Raw genomic sequence first — 19,815 nt, forward strand, 5'->3', positions numbered from 1 at the left:
CTTGCAATTCTCTAGGTAAGCAAACTTCTTTGAATCTCAGTCTTATCAAATATATAAGAATGTAAGTATAATAATAACATAAATATTAAATGAGACAATTATTTAAAACATTCAGTAAGTTCCTAATCTATGGCACATATACAAAAAAATAATGTGGTGTGTCAGGCACATATAACTTTGGTTTTAATTTATTTAACTTAATAAATTATTTTCAATTCTCTTGAGAATCATTGAGCTTTCAAAACAAGGTATTTTAAGAATGATCTAATTCACATAAGATGGCTTAACCACTGAAATAAGACACCATGTTATGGGCTAAATTGTATTTTCCTTAAAAATCATGTTTATATCCTAACTCCCAGTTATCTTAGAATGTATTTGGAGATAGGACCTATAAGGAGCTAATTGAGATAAAATGAGTTCATACAGGTATCCCAGTCCAATATAAAGGAAGCTTTTATAAGAAGAAAAAACTGGGTCAAATATATAGAGGAAAATCATGTAAAGGGAGAAGCCAAGCCAACAGCCTTCTACAAGCCAAAGACAGAGGTGTCAGAAGATATTAACTCTGTTGAAAAATTGATCTCAGACTTCTAGCCTCCAGAATTAAGAAAAAATAAATTTCTGTTGTTTAAGCCACACAGTCTCTGGGATTTTGTATTGGAAGCTTTCACAAACTAATATACCCCATGTAATTATGAATTTGTGATTTACATAACAAATTATTCCTTAAAGCTCTTTGATATAGAAAAATGAGGACTTTCTCTTTAGCTATTTCATGAAGAATCAAAAGCATATTAAGGGCTGGGGATATAGCTAAGTAGTAGCATACTTGTCTAGCATTCACAAGGTTCTATCCCCAGCACAATAAAAAAATAAGAAGAAGAAAAAGAAAAAGGTTATTCAAAAATTTATTCATTCAACACATAGTTATCAAACTATTTTCCAGGAACAATAATAAGCACTCATAATATTACAGTGAGTAATAAAGATAAAAATTCCTGCTGTCCTGAAGCTAATGTTGGGCAGACAATAAACTGAGTAAGTATATAAGGTATGACCCGTATGAAGGAAAAAAAGAGATATGCAGATAAAAGGAATGAAATAAAAGGTGTTGGGAGAGGTTGATATTTTAGATAGAAAGTCACTTCTAAACAAATACTCAAAGGCAGTGAAACAGCTAGAGAACTTTAAGTGCAAAGGCTTTGTAAGCAGAACCACATCCAATCTGTTCACAAAACACAAGAAGTTACCTGAGAGAATAAAGGAAGAGAGTAACAGAACATAAAATTATAGAAATAATAGGCCGTAGAAGGGATATAAAAGAGTAAAAAAATTATCACTGGGTGCAGTGGTGCTCGCCTGTAATCCCAGAGGCTCACGTTAAAGTATGAGATATCTATTAGACATCCAGTGGAATTCAGACACTGAATGTGTGAACCTGGAGTATGAGAAGACCTCAGGGGTAGATATTTAAATTTGGGAGCCATCTGCATATATATGGTAAAGCCATGACCCTGGATGAGATAATCTGAGGAGTAAGTGAAGAGAACAAAGAAAAAAGATGCAAGAACTGAGTTTTGACAGCACTCCAATATTTAAAAGCTGGGGACACAAAACCGGGTTGTCAGAAAGAGAGGAGAAAACCAGGAGGATATGGTGCAATAGAAACCTAATACTGAAAGTGCTCCAAAGAGGAAAAAGAGCCCTGGTACAGTGGCACACACCTGTAATCCCAGTGGCTCGGGAGGCTGAGGCAGGAGGATTGCAAGTTCAAAGTCAGCCTTAGCAATTTAGTGAGGCCCTAAGCAACTCAGTGAAACTCTGTCTCAAAATATAAAAAAGGCTGGCAGATGGCACCTAGGGTTATGGCTCAGCGATAGAGTGCTCGCCTAGCACGTGCGAGGCCTGGGTTCAATCTTCAGCACCACATAAAAATAAATGAATAAAATAAAGGTATTATGTCCAACTATAACAAAAAATATTTAAAAATACACTGCGGGGGGCGCTGTAGCTCAGTGGCAGAGTGCTTGCCTAGCATGCGTAAGACAATGGATTTGATCCTTAGCACCACATTAATAAATAAATAAATAAAAACAAAATAAAGGCATTCTATCCAACTACAACTACAAAAATATATATATATATGGGATGCTGAGGATGTGGAACAGTGGTTAAGTGCCCCTGGGTTCAATACCCTGTACCAAAAACAAAAAAGGAAAGAGAAATCATTTATGTCAAAATACGCTAATTGGCTAGGTGGAGAGGCTGAGGCAGGAAAATTGCAAGTTCCAGGCCAGCCTAATCAACTTAATCTAGACCCGGTCTCAAAATGAAATAAAAAGGGTTGAGGATGTAGCTTAGTGGAAGAGTACCCTGGGTTCAATTCCCAGAACCACTTCCAAAACTGACTGATCAATTATGATGAGGTCACAGGAAATAAATAAATGCAACTCTCAAAGATATTTAACTTAATATATTAAACTCCCATTTAAAAATGCACATAAAATGGTAATGAAGGGCTCAAAACATTTATTGCCATGAAGGGAAATAGGTAAATTATGATATCAAAATTAATAGACTACACATTCTAACAAAACACGATTATGTTTTTTCCTTATTTTATATGTTGCATACGTTAAGGTACCACTAGAAGGGAAACACTGTTGTTTTCTTCATACAAGGTCATGATGGAAATCAAAACAGGGCTTTCAAGTTTTATGTTTATTTCTAACCTGGAAGAGTATAGTTTTGTTTGTGTTGCCAAAGATACAAGAAAACAAAACTTATTTTCTAATCTTTAATATGAGATTATTAATACTCACAATATATAGTTTTTTAGTCATGGTTGTGGATATAGTCATGAATTTTCCAGTCCCAGTTTTGGTACACTAAATTGTCCTTGTGTTTATTCTTCCTATAAACCATCTATTAAATAGGAATATGTATGTATTTTTAAACTTTCTGCCATAGCATAATAGATAAACTATCATATTTAAGAAAGGATGGGGGTAACAGGCAAGCTAGAGGCATAAATTCAATCTTTTATATGGTCCTGTTAATTTCTCTGTTTCATAGTCACAGATAAAATGTATTTCCTAACCATTGACTAAGGAAGTATTTATATTACAAGCACAACCAAAATGAGATGAGTCAAGTGTAGCAAATACCTGTATTCTCTCATTCCATGTTTATAGCAGACATCAATAATTGATCAAAATTTCCTTTGCCATTGAGTTGTGGGAATTCTTTTTCTTCATCTTTTTTTTTTTTTTTTTGTTACAAGGTATTAAACCTGGGGCACTTAACCACTGAGCCACATACCCAGCCTTTTATACTTTTTATTTTGAGACAGGGTCTTGTTGAGTTGCTTAGAGCCTTGCTAAGTTGCTGAAGCTAGCTTTGAATTTGTGATCCACTTGCCTCAACCTGCTGAGTCACTGGGATTACAGGTGTGTACCACTAACTATGCGTGACTGGGAATTCTTCTTAATTTTCCAGAGAGTTACACACCAAATAACCTAAGTTAGAATATGGGTCAAAAACCATAGTCAACCCTATTTCATTTCATAAAATCATGACCCTATTACGAGTCATGATTTTATGAAATGAAAAGCATATAATTTATCATAATATGTGTTTCAGTGCAGTCTCAAGCAAAATACTTACATTAAAAGAAATTGAGGCAGAGAATAAAATGACTAATTACCTAAGAGAACAAATTATTCAACAAGTCAGAATAGAGGGAGTCATTTTAAGCCTGCTCCAATAGTTAACACTTCCCTCTAGCACTGTAAAAATATAGAATGCCAAGTTCGATGTGTGTGTGTTTTGTTTGTTTGTTTTGGTGGTGGTGCTGGGGATTGAACCCAGGGCCTTTCGCATAGTAGGCAAGCACTCTACCACCCACCCTCCTTTCACACAGTAGGCAAATGCTCTACCTCCCTCCAGACCCTGGAGTGCCAACTTTGAGAAAGGTACTGGGGGGGAAAGGATCTGGAATAGAAAAGACTAATAATATGTTATGCATGCCCTCAAGAAGCTCACTATCTAAAGAGCAAAACATATTCTCAACTATAATAGTGATTAATAGTTATTGAGCACTTTATCTGAACCAGCACAATTCTTAAGTATTTCATGTAATCTAACTCATTTAATCTTCACCATAATTATATGAAGTGGATAATTATTATTACAATCCAAGGTAGACTGTTATAAATATTCTCAAAGAAGAAGTAATTATGAGGGCTGGGGTTGTGGCTCAGTGGGCAGAGCACTCATGTGTGAGGCACTGAGTCCGATCCTCAGCACCACATAAAAAAATAAATTAATTAAAAGTATTGTGTCCATCTACAACTAAAAAAAATTAAAAACATTCTTCTAAAGAAAAGAAAAGAAGTAATTATGATGCTGGAAATTAGGAAAGTTTTTAGAGAGGGACGTAAAAACATTCTTCTAAAGAAAAGAAAAGAAGTAATTATGATGCTGGAAATTAGGAAAGTTTTTAGAGAGGGACGTAACATTTGAATGTGGCATTCTTAATCTTTATTTTCTTATAGGATTTTCCTATTATAGGAGGGGGCTGCTCTCCATGAAAAATGTTACATCAATAAATACGTACAGTCATAATAAAGCAATGGTATGTTGGGATAAATACAGTGGTACAAGTATCTTATTTATTTATTTATTTGATAGTGGGGATTGAACTCAGGGGCACTCAACCACTGAGTCACATCTCCAGCCCTATTTTGTATTTTATTTAGAGACAGGGTCTCACCGAGTTGCTCAGTGCCTCACCATTGCTGAGGCTGGCTTTGAACTCATGACCTCCTGCCTCAGCTTCCTGAGCCGCTGGGATTACAGGTGTGCATCACCGTACCCAGCTATTTTTTTTAAATTTTTTGATACAAACTTTTAGATGGCTTTGACTATGACATTAAGACATTAGGTCTTTACTAAGCAAAGGAGAGCCTAGGTCTCAGATCTAGAAGAATGATATAAAAACAAGTTATTTATTTATTTATTGTACTAAGGATTGAACCCAGGGGCACTTAACCATATCCCCAGTCCTTTTTATATTTTTATTTTGAGACAGGGTCTTGCTAAATTGCTTAGGTCTTTGCTAAGTTGCTGAGGCTGGCTTTGAGCTTGGGATCATCCTGCCTCAGCCTCCTGAGTTGCTGGGATTACAGGCATGCACCAACCATGCCTGGGAAAAAATAATATTTTTAAAAAGAAAACTCTGGTATCATTGATAAAGTTTAACTGAACAATAGAAAGGAGAAAAGGAGATTAATTAGGAGATTATCACAAAAGTCATAAGGTAGTTTTTTTTCTAACTATGGGTAATAATCCATTAATGAGTTGTGAAATCAACTTGGTTGTGGTCAGCATTGAAAAAAAATCAAATTTAAAAAATACATACTGGACCCTATGCTATAAGAGTTCATACTGTTTTTTTGTAAATTCTATTCCAGTTTAGATGTATATGTATATATTTTATATGTATATTCATATGAATATATAATAAATTCATATTATTTCTTACTGTAGAAAATGGTAAAAATGTTTGATAAACATGATCTAACGGGAAGCTAAATTCAAGTTGGGGCTCCTAGAAATGGAAAAGCAACAAATTATTTGAAAGCTGCTTCAAAGAGTAGAATTAATAGGACTTACTGATGAACTTGGGTGTAGGGTTTAAGTGAAGAGAGAATATGGTAGGCTAAATAATGGTTCTCCCAAAAGTACCTCTGTATCCTAATCCCTAGGATCTGTCATAAATGGCAAAAAGGTATTCTGTAGGTATGATTAAATTAAGGATCTTAAGATGGAAAAATTGTCCTCAATATCTCAGTGTGGCCGAAATGCAATCACACATATCCTCACAAGAGTGAGGCAGAGATTTGACCTGACACAGAATGGGAGAAGTCAGTGTGATGGCAGAGATTGGGAGTATGGCACCCATTAGAAAATGGAAGAGGACCATAAAAAAAATAAAATAAAATTATATCATTTACAGGAAAATGGATGGAACTTGAGAACATTATGTTAAGTGAAATAAGCCTAACTCAGAAGGTCAAGAGTTGTATGTTTTCTCTCATATGTGGAAGCTAGTGAGGAAAAGAAAAGAATGGTGAGGAGGGCAGATCTCATGAAAATTGAAGGAACATAAGTAGAATAGAGAAAAGGGACCAGGGAGAGGGAGGAGAGGAGGAAAGGGGAAATACTAGGAAATGATATTGGCCAAATTATACTGTTAAATTGTGAGCATGAACAAATATGTAACAATAAATTGTATAATTATATAAAACTATAACGCACCAATAAAAAATGTGGAAAAAAGAAAAAAAAAATGGAAGAGGCCTAACTACTTTGGAGGCTGAGGTACGAGGATGGCAAGTTGTCTGGGCAACTTAGCAAGATCCTGTCTCAAAATAAAAAGGGCTGAAATGTAGCTCAGTGGTAGAGCACCCCTGGGTTCAATCCCAGTACTACAAAAAGAGAGAGAGAGGGAAGGGAAGGGAAGGGAAGGGAAGGGAGGAGAAGGGAAGGGAGGGGAGGGGAGAGGAAGGGAGGGAAGGGAAGGGAAGGAAAGGGAAGAGAAGAGAGGAGAAGGGAGGGGGGGGAGGGGAGGGGAGGGAAGGGAAGGGGAGGGGAGGGGAGAGAAGGGAAGGGAAGGGAGGAGAAGAGAGGAGAAGGGAAGGGAGGGGAGGGGAGGGAAGGGAAGGGAAGGGAAAAGAGCAGAGAGGAGAAGAGGGGGGAGCGGAGGGGAGGGGAGGGGAGGGAGGAAGGAACAAATGAAGGAAAGAAAAAGAAAATGGAGGAGGCCAGAAAAAGATTCCCTCCTAAAGCCTCATATGGAATGTGGCCTGATATTTGGTCCAATGAAACTTATTGCAGTTTTATGATCTCCCAAACTGTGAGAGAATAAATTTCTGTTGACTTAAGTCACCAAGTTATGGCAGCAATTGGAAACCAGTTGATCATCAGAGACCTTGGGAACTAAGAAGGTGGACATGTCATTAACAAGAATAAGAATATGGGGAAAACAAGACATGATGAGGGATTAAATTTTAAATATAACAAGTTTGAAATACATACAAGACAAATCTAAACAAAGAAATAAATACATAACAAAAATCTGATTTCCTATTTAAAGTATTTCAACTTTTATGAAAGTTTTAAAAGATCGTTAAAATGTTCAAGTGTTATTTTCTTTGGATAATCAAATGTAAGACTCATCGTTTATACATTCTGTCATCTGACAATACTGCGGTTAAAACAGGTGCCAGGCCAAGTGTGGTAGCTCATGCCTGTAATCCCAGTGACTTGGGAGGCTGAAGCAGGAGAACTGCAAGTTTGAGGACAGCTTCAGCAATTTAGGGAGGCCCTGAGCAACTTAGTGAGAACCTGTCTCAAAATTAAAAATAAAAAGGATTGGGGATGTGGCTCAGTGGTAAAATACCCCTGGGTTCAATCCCCAGCACAAAAAACCAAAAACCTAAAGAAACAGGTGCCAGCTTCTAGAATTACATAGTATCTCTGGAATGTTGAAAATTCAAGAACCATCTGTTACCATGGATCACTTACTTAAGCCATTCAGATTGGCAATTTTTTCAATGCAGTTTGTAGACAGTGAAAGCTTCCTTTAAAAGAACAAAGAAAAAACTTTAATTAACATGAAAAACTTATAATAATATATTAGAAATTATTCCTCAATAGTAGTTCCCATGGAAGATAATATTTAAACAACTTTTTTTTTTTACATTGAATCCTTTTTCCTCATTCAGTCATAGAATTCATTCATTTTTGAAACGATCCTCCCCCCTTGTAAATGTTAATACACACTTATTGTAGGAAATTTAAAAAATCTTTTTGAGGCAATTTGGTGTTATCTATAAAAATTTTTTTGGGCTGGGGATGTGGCTCAAGCGGTAGCGCGCTCGCCTGGCATGCGTGCGGCCGGGGTTCGCTCCTCAGCACCACATACAAAGATGTTGTGTCTGCTGAAAACTAAAAAATAAATATTAATTTTAAAAAAAATTTTAATGCAAATGTTCTTAGTATTTTACTGCTAGGAATGCAGCCTACTAAAATACAAAGATGAGTGCCAAGAGACATACAAACTAGACTACTTATTATATAATTATAATAGAAAAAAACTCTGAAAAAATCTGTCAACTTGGAATAGATAATGAAATACTATGCTGATACTAAAAAATGATATTGGGCTATAGATACTGACTTGTGAAGATGTCCATGATGTAAGTTAAATTTAAAAACCATCTTGTAAAACAATATATTTTATACAACTCCTTTTAGTAAAACAAAACAAAAAGCTCCAAACCTCAAAAACACAATTATGTATATACATTTGTAAAGATATATTTTTTCATGTGTTAAATCCTTCAGAAATGTATACTGAAAAAACGTAATGTCATATGTAATCCCAATTGTCCCACCCTCCCTAGAGATTCATACTTTTAATATTTTGCATATATTTTTCTATCCATATTTTAATGATATAAAAACAAAGTTTTTAAAGGGAACATAGTTAACATTCTTAATCTTTCTTCCTTGATTAAAATGTTTAATATATTAGAAATTTCATGCAAAACATATAATAATAAAGGCTAATTTGTTGAACATTTAATGTGTGCCCACTATTCTTCTAAACAATTTACATGAATTATTTTAACAATCACAATTTTCTGAGATAAATATTATTATTATCCACATTTTACAAATGAAACTGAGACACAAAGATGTTAAACAATTTGCCCAATATTACACAATCACAACGTGGCAGGTCCAAAATTAAAATCCAGGTAAGTTTGATGCTAGAACACGTGTCTTACCCTTATATTTGACTTGAAGAGGAATTATTCATTTATCTGTTTGAAACAGCAAAAGCAATTACTATATAGTTTTCACCAAATCTGTATATTTTCTAGTTATCCCCCATTCCTGAGACCTACCAGTGATAAATAAAGTGCCTTAAAATCTAGGAATATTATTGGAAAAGAATTCTTTAAATCTTGTTTACATAGCTTTCCCAAAGACATTGTCAGCAAAAATATGAACAGGTTGACTCTTTCTAAATGGTTTCTGAAGGCTTTGGCATGGGATACAAAATCTTCTCAAGTTTGTTTACCTTTTTGATGGTTTTATGACAAAAAAAGATCATTCTAGAAGCCAAATATGAATCCCAAGGTAGATTTTTATGTAAGCCAGTATGCTTTCATCACAATGAATGAATTGCACACAATAAATACATATGTTTGCTTTTCCCTTTAATCCCAAAGATTAAGTAATAGATATGAGTAATATTACAAATATGTGTTCACCAATGTGTTCACAAGTATGTGTCCAAGTACTACCCAATTGCCTACTGTAGAGATTCTTAGAATTCCTTAGTATGATTCTATAAAATTGGGATGGAGCTTATCTCCTGCAGAAAGTTCAGGTGGTGAAGGGATCACATTTATAGAAACACACGGTGAAGAAGTTAGAAAGAACCTCAGGTACTCTACAGTATTCCACAACCCTGACAGGAGACAATAGGGTCCTGAAAATATGGTTATGAGGTGTCACTGTATAATTGCCTCAAATTAGCATACAATCCTGCTAAAAACTGAGTAGAATATTTAGAAAATAAATTAAAAGAAATTAACATAGATCTGCTCATTGAAGTCATAGGAAACAGGATTACAAAACAAGTGCAATTTTATCCCAATTAGGATTAAAAAAAAAATTAGCCTGGTGAGGTGGTACACACCTATAATCCCAGCTACTCAGGAGGCTGAGGCAGAAGAATCAAAAGTTCAAGACCAGCTTTGGCAGTTTAGTGATATCCTGTCTAAAAATAAGAATAAGGGCTGGGGGGATGTTGCTCAGTGGTAGAATACCACTGGGTTCAATCCCTAGTAGTGGGGGTAAAAATTAAAAGGCTCTATGTAAAAATGCTAACATTGATTTTACAAGATACTACAATTTAGGTTGACATTAATATTTTGTGTTCTTTATATTTCCTGGATGGTTTGCAATGTATTTTTAGTTTTTTTAAAAAATGTGTATTCCTTAGGTAATCAGTAAAAAAATGCAGTTCTGACTTTGATGGATAATTTTACAAGAAAAAGTAGTTGACTCAAATGACAGAGTAACAGTTGATTCTGTTATTTAGCTTCTTCCAAAAAACTAGGACTTTTCCATTTCCAAATATAATATAAAAACTATATTATAAAAAAAAACTATATTATAATATAAAAACTATATTATAATATAAACTATATTATAATATTATATTGTTTATATTATATATTATAATATAAAACTATATTATAATAAAAAACTATATTATAATGTATCATAATATAAAATATATTATAATATAAAATATAATATATTATAATATAAAACTATATTATAATATATAATATAAAAATATAACATAAAAACTATATTGAAAAATATCATTCCATTAATAATCCTATAAACCAGTAATCTTTCACATTTAACTTTCCCAAGGGAAGAATTACAATAAACAAACAAAAATATGAAAATCACAGAAAACAAATATATCCTAGTATAAAGGAAAAAAGAAAGGAAAACTAAATAACAATACTAGAAGGATGAAAAGAGAACTTACTCGCAATTAGCCAGTGTGGACAAGGATGCATCCATCTTCTCTATTGGGGGAATCTGGGCGTAAAGTTTTATCTCTTTGGTTTCAGATGGCCTCTGACCAGTTTTCTCTTCCTATGAGAAAAGTTAATTTGGAACAAAATGATCCCTCGTTATGATGTACAACAAAAGAGGCAAGATTTCTGAAGGCCTTTCAACATTTTGATTTCAACATTTTTAGAATTTTAATAACTACTTAATAATTATTCATCACTTACTGAACCATGTATTTGCTGACCCTAATAACCTAATAACCCTAATATGGCTCAATCAGATAATTGTTAGGTCCCTAGCAAAAGGAAATAAGGAGAAAAAAAATCACTTATATTTTTATATTGTTTAAAATCTTTTGTTTATCCATTTCCAGGTGTAGAGGCACGTGCCTGTAATCCTAGCAACTTGGAAGGTAGAGGCAGGTAGGTCAGCCTCAGCAACTTAGTGAAACTTCAGCAACTTAGCAAGATCCTGTCTCAAAATGAAAAATAAAAAAGGACTGGGAATATAGCTCAGTGGTAAGACTCTTGGGTTTAATTCCTAGTACAAATAAAATAAAATAAAAAGTCTATCAATTGATTTTACTAAAAAATATTCCTTGTCCCTAACTGACCTCATTAAATATCAGATTCAGAATGGTAAGATTTCATTCATCATCTTTTTTCTATACTTATTTCAGCCTGAGCTAGAACCCCCAATATAAGAAATTTTAAAGATATTCTCTTTATAACATAGCTGAGATCAAAGCTATCTGTTCTACTCTAATTCACTAAATCCTACCTTAGTATTTAGTTTTAGTATTAAGCATACAATTTAAAATTTAATTACCCATACAAGCTGCCTATTAATATTTTCCAAGTACATCACTAACTTAGAGTTAGTTCTCTCTTTCCAACACAACTTGAAGCTCAGGGACCATTTCCTTTGCCTTCCTGTGTTTTCTGTAACTTAAAGGAAAAAAGTTTATTTTGAGTTTATGGTATCAAAGGTTCAGTCCAAGGTCAGTCACTTCCATTGCTCTGGAGTGAGGCAGGACATCAGGGCAGAATGGCATGATGGAAGAAAGCTGCTCAGCTCATAACCACCAAGCAGAGAGGAAGAGCCTGGGACAAAATATGATCCCCAAAGACATACTCTAGTGAAATACTTCCTCCAGCCATGCCCTACCTGCCTACATAATCCACCTAATAGTCTACTGAAATTATTAATCCCTGAAATCGTTTTAAATGGATCCACTGATTAGATTAACCTTGTGAAATGTAGGATACAAAGAGGCTCATTTTAAAAATCAATTCATCACACATCAACAATAGAAAATATATAGTCCATTGAAAGAGATCTAACATACATCCAGTCAGTACTTTTGTATCACACATTTGTAGGTTAGGGGAAAGAAAACTTAAACCCCTCAAATCTTCAATAAATGATGGGTTGCCATTTGTGGCAACACAGATGAGCTGGGAGGACTCATTCATTTTAAGTGAAATTTGCCAGGAACAGAAAGAAAAATACTACAGGTCTTCACCCATTTATGGAACCTAAAAAAGTGGACCTCATAGAAGTCCACAGTATAATAGTGGTTACCAGATGCTGGGAAGAGTAAGGGGGAGGGAAGTAACAGGTACAAATAGGAGGAATAAGTTCTAGTATTCTATAGCACAGTAGGGTGACTATAGTTAATGATAATTTATTATATATTTAAGAATAACTATAAAGAAAGGATTTCGAATATTAGCACAGGAATGATAAATGTTTGAGGTGGTGGATATGCTAATAATACTGAATCGATGATTTTACATTATATACATATATCATGTCACATTGTTGGGCTGGCATTATGGCTCAGTCATATAGCACATACCTAGCACATGTGAGGCCCTGGGTTCGATCCCCAGTACCACATAAAAATAAAGGTGTTGTGTCAATCTACAACTAAAAAAATTTTTTAAATGTCACATTGTATCCCATAAATATGTACAATTATGTGCCAATAAAGAACATTTCTCTGTGTGTGTGTGTGTGTGTGTATGGTGCTGGGAATTGAACCCAGGGCCTTGTCATGCAAGGCAAGCACTCTACCAACTGAGTTATATCCCAAACCCAAAGAACATTTTTTAAATGTTAAAAATTAGCCGGGTGCGATGCTGCATACCTGTAATCCCAGCAGCTCAGGAGGCTGAGACAGGAGGATTGTGAGTTCAAAGCCAGTCTCAGCAACTGTGAGGCACTAAGCAACTCAATGAGACCCTGTCTCTAAATAAAATACAAAATAGGGCTGGGGATGTGGTTCCATGGTTAAGTGCCCCTGGGTTCAATCCCTGGTACCCACCCCACCCCACCCCCGCCTCAAAAAAATTAATGTGAGCACTGGGGCTGTAGCTCAGTGGTACAGCACTTGCCTAGCAAGTGTGAGGCACTGGGTTCGATCATCAGCACCACATAAAAATCAATTAAAAAACAAAATAAAGGTATTGTGTCCATCAACAACTAAAAAATTTTTAAAAAGACTTTTTTTTCCAAAGCTATAAAAGTAAAGAGTACATTATTTTGTAACAAACTATATAGCATAGACAAAAAAGTTATTACTGGGCACAGAAATTAAGGTGCCATCTTTGTACTCTATGGAAATTTTATCTATAAATGCTGAATTACAACTATTCACATTACAGAATGTTAATATTCAAAATACTCATTGTTATGGTTTGGATATTAGGTGTTCCCCAAAAGGCTCATGTTAGTTAACGCAGGAATGTCCAGAGGTGCAATGATCAGATTACGAGAACTATAATCTAATCAATGGATTAATCCATTTAAGTCGATTTCAGGGATTAATAATTTCAGTAGTCTATTAGGTGGATTATGTAGGCAGGTAGGGCATGGCTGGAGGAAGTATTTCACTAGAGTATGTCTTTGGGGATCATATTTTGTCCCAGGCTCTTCCTCTCTGCTTGGTGGTTATGAGCTGAGCAGCTTTCTTCCATCATGCCATTCTGCCCTGATGTCCTGCCTCACTCCAGAGCAATGGAAGTGACTGACCTTGGACTGAACCTTTGATACCATAAACTCAAAATAAACTTTTTTCCTTTAAGTTGTTCTTGCCAGGTACTTTGGTCATAGTGATGAATAGCTGAATGCCACACTTATGGTTTATATTTAACGCATGTTTTTTACAATGTGTTTCCTCTCTAATATTACTATATACTTTAGTATTTTTACTCCATGTGTTTTAGTTGTTTATGTGTAATTTACATTGGTCTATACTGGCTATCTCTGTTCTAACATCCAACAGGCTAAAACTATCATCTGATTAAAGCTTAGACAATCCACAATATTTACCACTCTATTACTTGAAAGTGACTGATAAAACTGGAAAAGAAAATGTACTATAATACAAAGGTTCCAGCCATTTTATAGTTAATCAGTCTTTCCATATTTATATTTTTATTGACATTTCTGTTAAGATATTTGAGGGGTGGGGATAGGTGCAACTTAGTGGTAGAGTTTGTGCCTAGCATGCACAAACCCTGGGTTTGATTCCGAGCACCACAAAACAAAACAACAAAAACAGAGTGATCCCATGTACAGTTTGACCAGAATATTACTCCCCAATGGTAATAGTCTATAAAACTACAGTATATCATAACTAAGGTATTGCTACTGATATTAATGTATCAGTTTTATTTAGATTTTTCCAAACTTACTAGTACTCACTTACGTGTATGAGTGAATATATATTTGTATGTATGTATTAAGTCCCAAACAATTTTATCAACTGTATAAATTCATGTATTTACTACCACAGACAAGATAGCTGAACAGTTCCAATATCACAAGGATACCTTGTATTGAGTGGTCGGATTTAAATAACTATATCCAAATTTTCCTTGTATGGCTTCTAAAAGAAGGAAAAATTCACATACTTACCCATCTGGCTAGGGCTTCTTTGATTGTTGTTGCTTTTGCCTTTAAAAAAAAAAAGAAGAAGAAGAAGATAAAAAAAAAAAAAAAGAAGAGGAGGAAGAAGAAGAAACAGGCTGTTTTTATTGGTGTGATTTATTCATTCAATTTTCATTCATTAATCATTAGCTTAGCTTCCACCTTTAAAAGGATTAATGTCTTTCTTTGAGATTTTATAGGCAAGAAGGTATTTTAATGATTTCTTTAAAGACCACTCAGAAAAAATAAGGAAATCACTATGTAATGCTCATACATTTCACTTCCACTTGATTTACAAAAAATACATAGCTTTCAATACTTGACATTAAAATATATTCTATTTCATTGATTCTAAAATCTACATCTTTTACATTGTAACATTGAAATTTGGATGCATTACAATTAGGAACAATTTACGATTGCTGTGGCCAGGTGACAGTGGCAAAATTTTAGAAAAATATTAACAATTTTATTTCATACACATAAACTCCTTTTCATGTTTTTAAAGAATGATATATGACAAAAATCTACACGTCTAAATCTTTTTAAAATAATTCCATCAATAAGTACAAATTAATTCTAAATGATAAAAAAATTTGTCATAGTTCAATTTCAACTTATTTGAGGAATTCAGCACTAAGAAAGAAATCTGCATTTTCAAATGCATTCATCAGAAAACAAGAGATTGGAAACAAATGGGCTAACATTTTAAAAAGTACATATGGCAAACCCAAAGAAGAAATACAAAGGAAGAGGTCAATGAAAAGCAGAAGGGGAAGGGGTTCTTAATTCTCTTGCAAGTATGACTGGGAAAAAATAAGAGATATATAAATTTAAAATACAGAATGAATAAGGTATACATCACAGAGGTTTTTATCAAGTGTTTTAAATAAAATGAGCAAAATTTGCTATAGTTTTAAAACCTAGATGAAGTTTTCATTTTTAGAAAAAACATAAAAATATGAAAACTGTCACAAAAAAAGAATCAGAAACTTTGAATAGAACAATACTATTGGAAACATTAAAATGATAATCAAAGAAGTTTACTGTCATCCTTCTCTCATAAAACTCCAAGCTTAGATGGTTTTACAAGTGAACTGTAACAAGCTTTCAAGGAATACTCCTTCTTATGCAAGTTGTTTCAGAACCCAAAGAAAGAGGAAAGTTGCCAACATATTTTATGAGTCTAGAAAAATGATAGCATAACCACATAAAAAGTCCTATTTACTTTTTAACACAGATTTGGAAATTCTGAATAATATTAGATCTCTCCAAAGTCAATAATATGTAATGATCATGATCAAGGAAGAATATTTTGGGGGCTAGGGTTGGGACTCAGTGACACAGTGCTTGCCTATCATGTGTGAAGCATTGGGTTCAATCTTCAGCACTGCATAAAAATAAGCAAATAAAATAAAGGTATGCTGTCCATCTACAACTACCAAAAAATAAAAAAATAAAGAATGAATAGTTTATCCCAATAGCACAAAGAGTACAACAGAAAAATTTCAAAGTTTAAAAATTAGTGGATTATTCATAGGAAATCATGTTTATTTCAGTAAGTGTAGAAAACACTTGATAAATTTCCGTATCTGATTTTAAATGTTGTCAGCTAATAGGTTAAAGAGAGATTCCTACTTGATAAAAGTTATATACCAAAAATTTGCAATACCACACTTGGAAAATTAATTTATTTCAGCAACTATTCCGTGTCTACTGCATGCCAAGCATTCTTTTATGTGTTTTTGATATGTTGAACAAAACAAAGATTCCTGCCTTCATGAAACTTACATCTGCTGGAGGGGATATATATATATATATATATGTAAATTGGAAGATAACAATTATTCAGATTTTTTTAAAAAAACTTCAAGGTTGGTACGGGGTATCAGAAAGTATATGTGTGTGTGGAGGATATTTATTTTAAATGAGGTAGTCAAAGTGGGCTCAACTGGAAAGGTAACATTAAAAGTATTTCCTTCAAGGTCCCAAAAACATCAAGGATGCTCACTATCACTACTACTGTTTACTATGGCTCAAGAGATCTTTATAAACACTATAACAAAAGAAATATAAAGTGCAATGATTGAAACATTAAACTGTCATCATGTGCAGATGATCATCAGTAAAGAAAACCCAAAAGAATAAACTGGTCAGTATTAGAGCAAACACAATCAACAAGTAAAGAACACCACTGACAAATTTAACAGTAAAATTGGGAGAAAATATTTTTCATTTGAAAACAACAAAGGGCTTAGTGTACCCAAGGAACTCCTAAATTTTACAAATAAAAATAAAAATGGAAACAAATGGCAAAAATATAAACAGACAATTCACAGAAACTTAAACTTAGGTAACTAATATTAACAGGTGTTTGAACTCACTGAAAATCAGAAAAACTCAAAACAACTGGATACATTTGCAGATCAATAAAAGTGAGAGAGTTGGTGAGAATGTAGAGAAATGGGAACACTCATACTTTGCTGGAGAAAGTAAAAAGTGGTCCAGCCATTCTGGAAAACACAATGACAGTACCTAGGAAATTTAAAGTATGCATAGACCCTATCACTGAACAATCCATTCCTAGTTGATTTTCCCAGAGAAATCCTTGCATGCATGAGTTCATAAAAAGACACCACCAAAAGAACACTTTCACAACATTGTAGAAAGAGAAGCAATTTATCTGTCTACTGTGGCATTATAAGTTGTTGCAGGTCACTTGTTTCCCTTAATAAACAGGAGGAGTCAAAACCCACAAATGCCTGAAAGACCAAATGGATATCATTAATTGATGAAATCTGAGCAGCTAAGGGCAGAGCCCACTAAAGAGCATAACTTCTACTTGGCTCCAGACAACTGTTGGCTGGTGGGATTTGGGGAAACGAATTATCCTAACATCATATTTCTTCAAATACAAAAACTCCACTAATTGTAACACCCTTGTTTTATATACCATTAAGAAAGAAAACATGCTGACAGTTATGAGCCATTATATTTCAATAACACTAAAATGTGAAAAGAATGTGTTGTAAGGATGGCCTTAGGCCTTAGCCTAAGCAACTCCATTTTAAAACTCCACTTTGAAACCTGCAGTCTCACCCAGTATGCTTACCGAGCCCTCCAATTCGATCGCATAGGCCTGACATAAACAAGTCACTTTTCCCCACCCTGACAAGCTCAGAGTGAAGTCTCTGTCATGTTGCTCTCACCCTGATAAGGGGAAAAGGCAAGAAAATCAGGGTGGGGACCACCAGACCAGATGCCTTAACCCCAGGACAAATGATGAAATCCAGTGGCAGCTGATAGGGATTGAAAGGGTGGTCAGAAGCCCCAAAATTTAGTATAAATGGAGCAAATGAACAGACATTCAGCCATCTGACACTGATGACCTCACGCCTGAGAGCCTGATGAGGATTGGACTGACATACCACTCTTATCATTTACCTGATCTTCTGCATCTTCCTCACGGCTCTCAAACTCTTGACCCTGGTGAGAACTGCAACTTTTCCCTACGACCCTCTCCTCAACTGGCCATCAGCTCCACCCCAGGAGAAGCCTGCCTTGGTCCTGACCTGATCACCACAGTTTGAGTGAGTGTGCATTTGCTGGACTTAGAGCCTAAGGCTTGAAACTTTATACCTGGCACTTGACCTTAGCATCCAGAGGGAATGTCTCTCATGATTAAGAGTGTTTGCAGTGTTTACAATTAATCTAGAATTGTTCACAGTGAATTGATTATGTCTATTGCAGTGCCTAGCATTAAGGATTGTCATTTTCTTAATTAAGAACCTATAGAGTGCTGTGGTTGTGGCTCAATGGTAGAGCACTCACCTAGCATGTGTGAGGCCCTGGGTTCGATCCTCAGCACTACATAAAGCTAAATAAATGAAGGTATGGTGTCCATCAATAACATAAAAAAAAGAACCTATAGAGTGAAATTTATTGAGTGATTTGAGTGAATAAAGCATTGAAAGGGCAGAAGCACGTGGACATTCTTTATTTCTCCCCTTCGACTGCATAAGTCACACCTATGCCCATAGCAACATGTGTCCAATGTTAAATTTTTTTTCAGAGAAGCCAGAAACCTGAGCTTTAATGTGTAATATTATCTTTTTAAAACTACATTAAAAATGTAAATTTATGTGGACCTGTATTTATTTCTATCTATCTATGTCACAGTGCTGGAGATGGAACCCAGGGCATCACCTTACTAGGTAAACTCTCTACTCCTGAATTATACTCTTAGTCCCAATATTTCTTTATCAACATCTCCATCCAGCAGGACAATCACATCTTTGCTAAATAACTTTAGCTGGATCTGTAAACCTTTTCAAACTACCAGTTAGAACTACCAAGTAGGTAAGCAAGAGAGTAAGTGCACACTTTAGGAGCTGAGAAGCATCACTCGGCAAAATCATTACTTCATAAAAGCTCTGATTGGACAAAACCCCTGGTTGGTTTTAAATCGAAGGCAGAAGGATTTTTCTAAGTGTGGTGTGATGCTCCCCAATTTTAGAATCACTTGAGGTGCATCGTTGAAATGCACATTCCTGAACACCCAATCATATTAAAAATTAATAATCTGCATTCCAACAAGCTCAAATTTATGCATATTGAAATTTGAGAAACACTGCCCTAGTATATTCCATCAGCGTTACCTAATAAGTGCACTTACAGTCATTCGGAGGGCAATCTGGGCACTTCACAGGTTAGGGATACTGCTGCCAATGGGTGTTACACTGACCCCCCTCGTAACTAGCCCGAGCTCCCTCCATCTCAACAGGGGGTGGGGGAGTTACAATTATTGCTACGTAAAGAGCTATCTTTATCCACATCCCCCTTACCATCATCTTTGTCCCGAAAACTTCCTGCTTTTCGCCCTCCTTTTTCTTCTGCCAGGGCCCCTCTATCTTAACCCAACTTCCAACCAGTCTCAGGCTACCCTCACCCCAGACCACCCTTTGCCAGGGCTTTCCTTTCGCCTCAGGCCTCGGACTCCACTGAGCCAACATCCGCTATCGACTCCCTTCCGCTGTTCGAAAACCCCGCGGCCCTCAACACTTCACAGTCACCCTTTTCCAGTCCCAACCTCATCTCAGCTTTGGCTAGGAGGCCCGGAGGGTACTCACCATTCCGGCGGTTGCTACTGTCACTGCTCCGGTTGCTAGGGCCCTCCGCGTTAAGTGCGCATGCGCAGCT

The 19,815-nt window shown here is 35.2% G+C and overlaps 1 protein-coding gene across 1 annotated transcript in view; it reads right to left on the reverse strand.

Moving 5' to 3' along the window:
* Positions 1–19,815, reverse strand: part of Dnal1 (dynein axonemal light chain 1) — a 37,339-nt gene extending 17,524 nt beyond the window's left edge. The window contains exons 1-4 of the mRNA XM_027931655.3: positions 19,746–19,815; positions 14,605–14,643; positions 10,652–10,761; positions 7,594–7,649 (exon numbers count right to left, since the gene is read on the reverse strand). Coding sequence (XP_027787456.1) covers positions 7,594–7,649; positions 10,652–10,761; positions 14,605–14,643; positions 19,746–19,748 — 208 coding nt within the window. The 5' untranslated portion in view covers positions 19,749–19,815. The remainder of the gene's footprint in view (positions 1–7,593; positions 7,650–10,651; positions 10,762–14,604; positions 14,644–19,745) is intronic.

The sequence above is a fragment of the Marmota flaviventris genome, chromosome 2 (genome assembly GCF_047511675.1).
Source record: "Marmota flaviventris isolate mMarFla1 chromosome 2, mMarFla1.hap1, whole genome shotgun sequence".
Taxonomy (NCBI): Eukaryota; Metazoa; Chordata; class Mammalia; order Rodentia; family Sciuridae; genus Marmota; species Marmota flaviventris.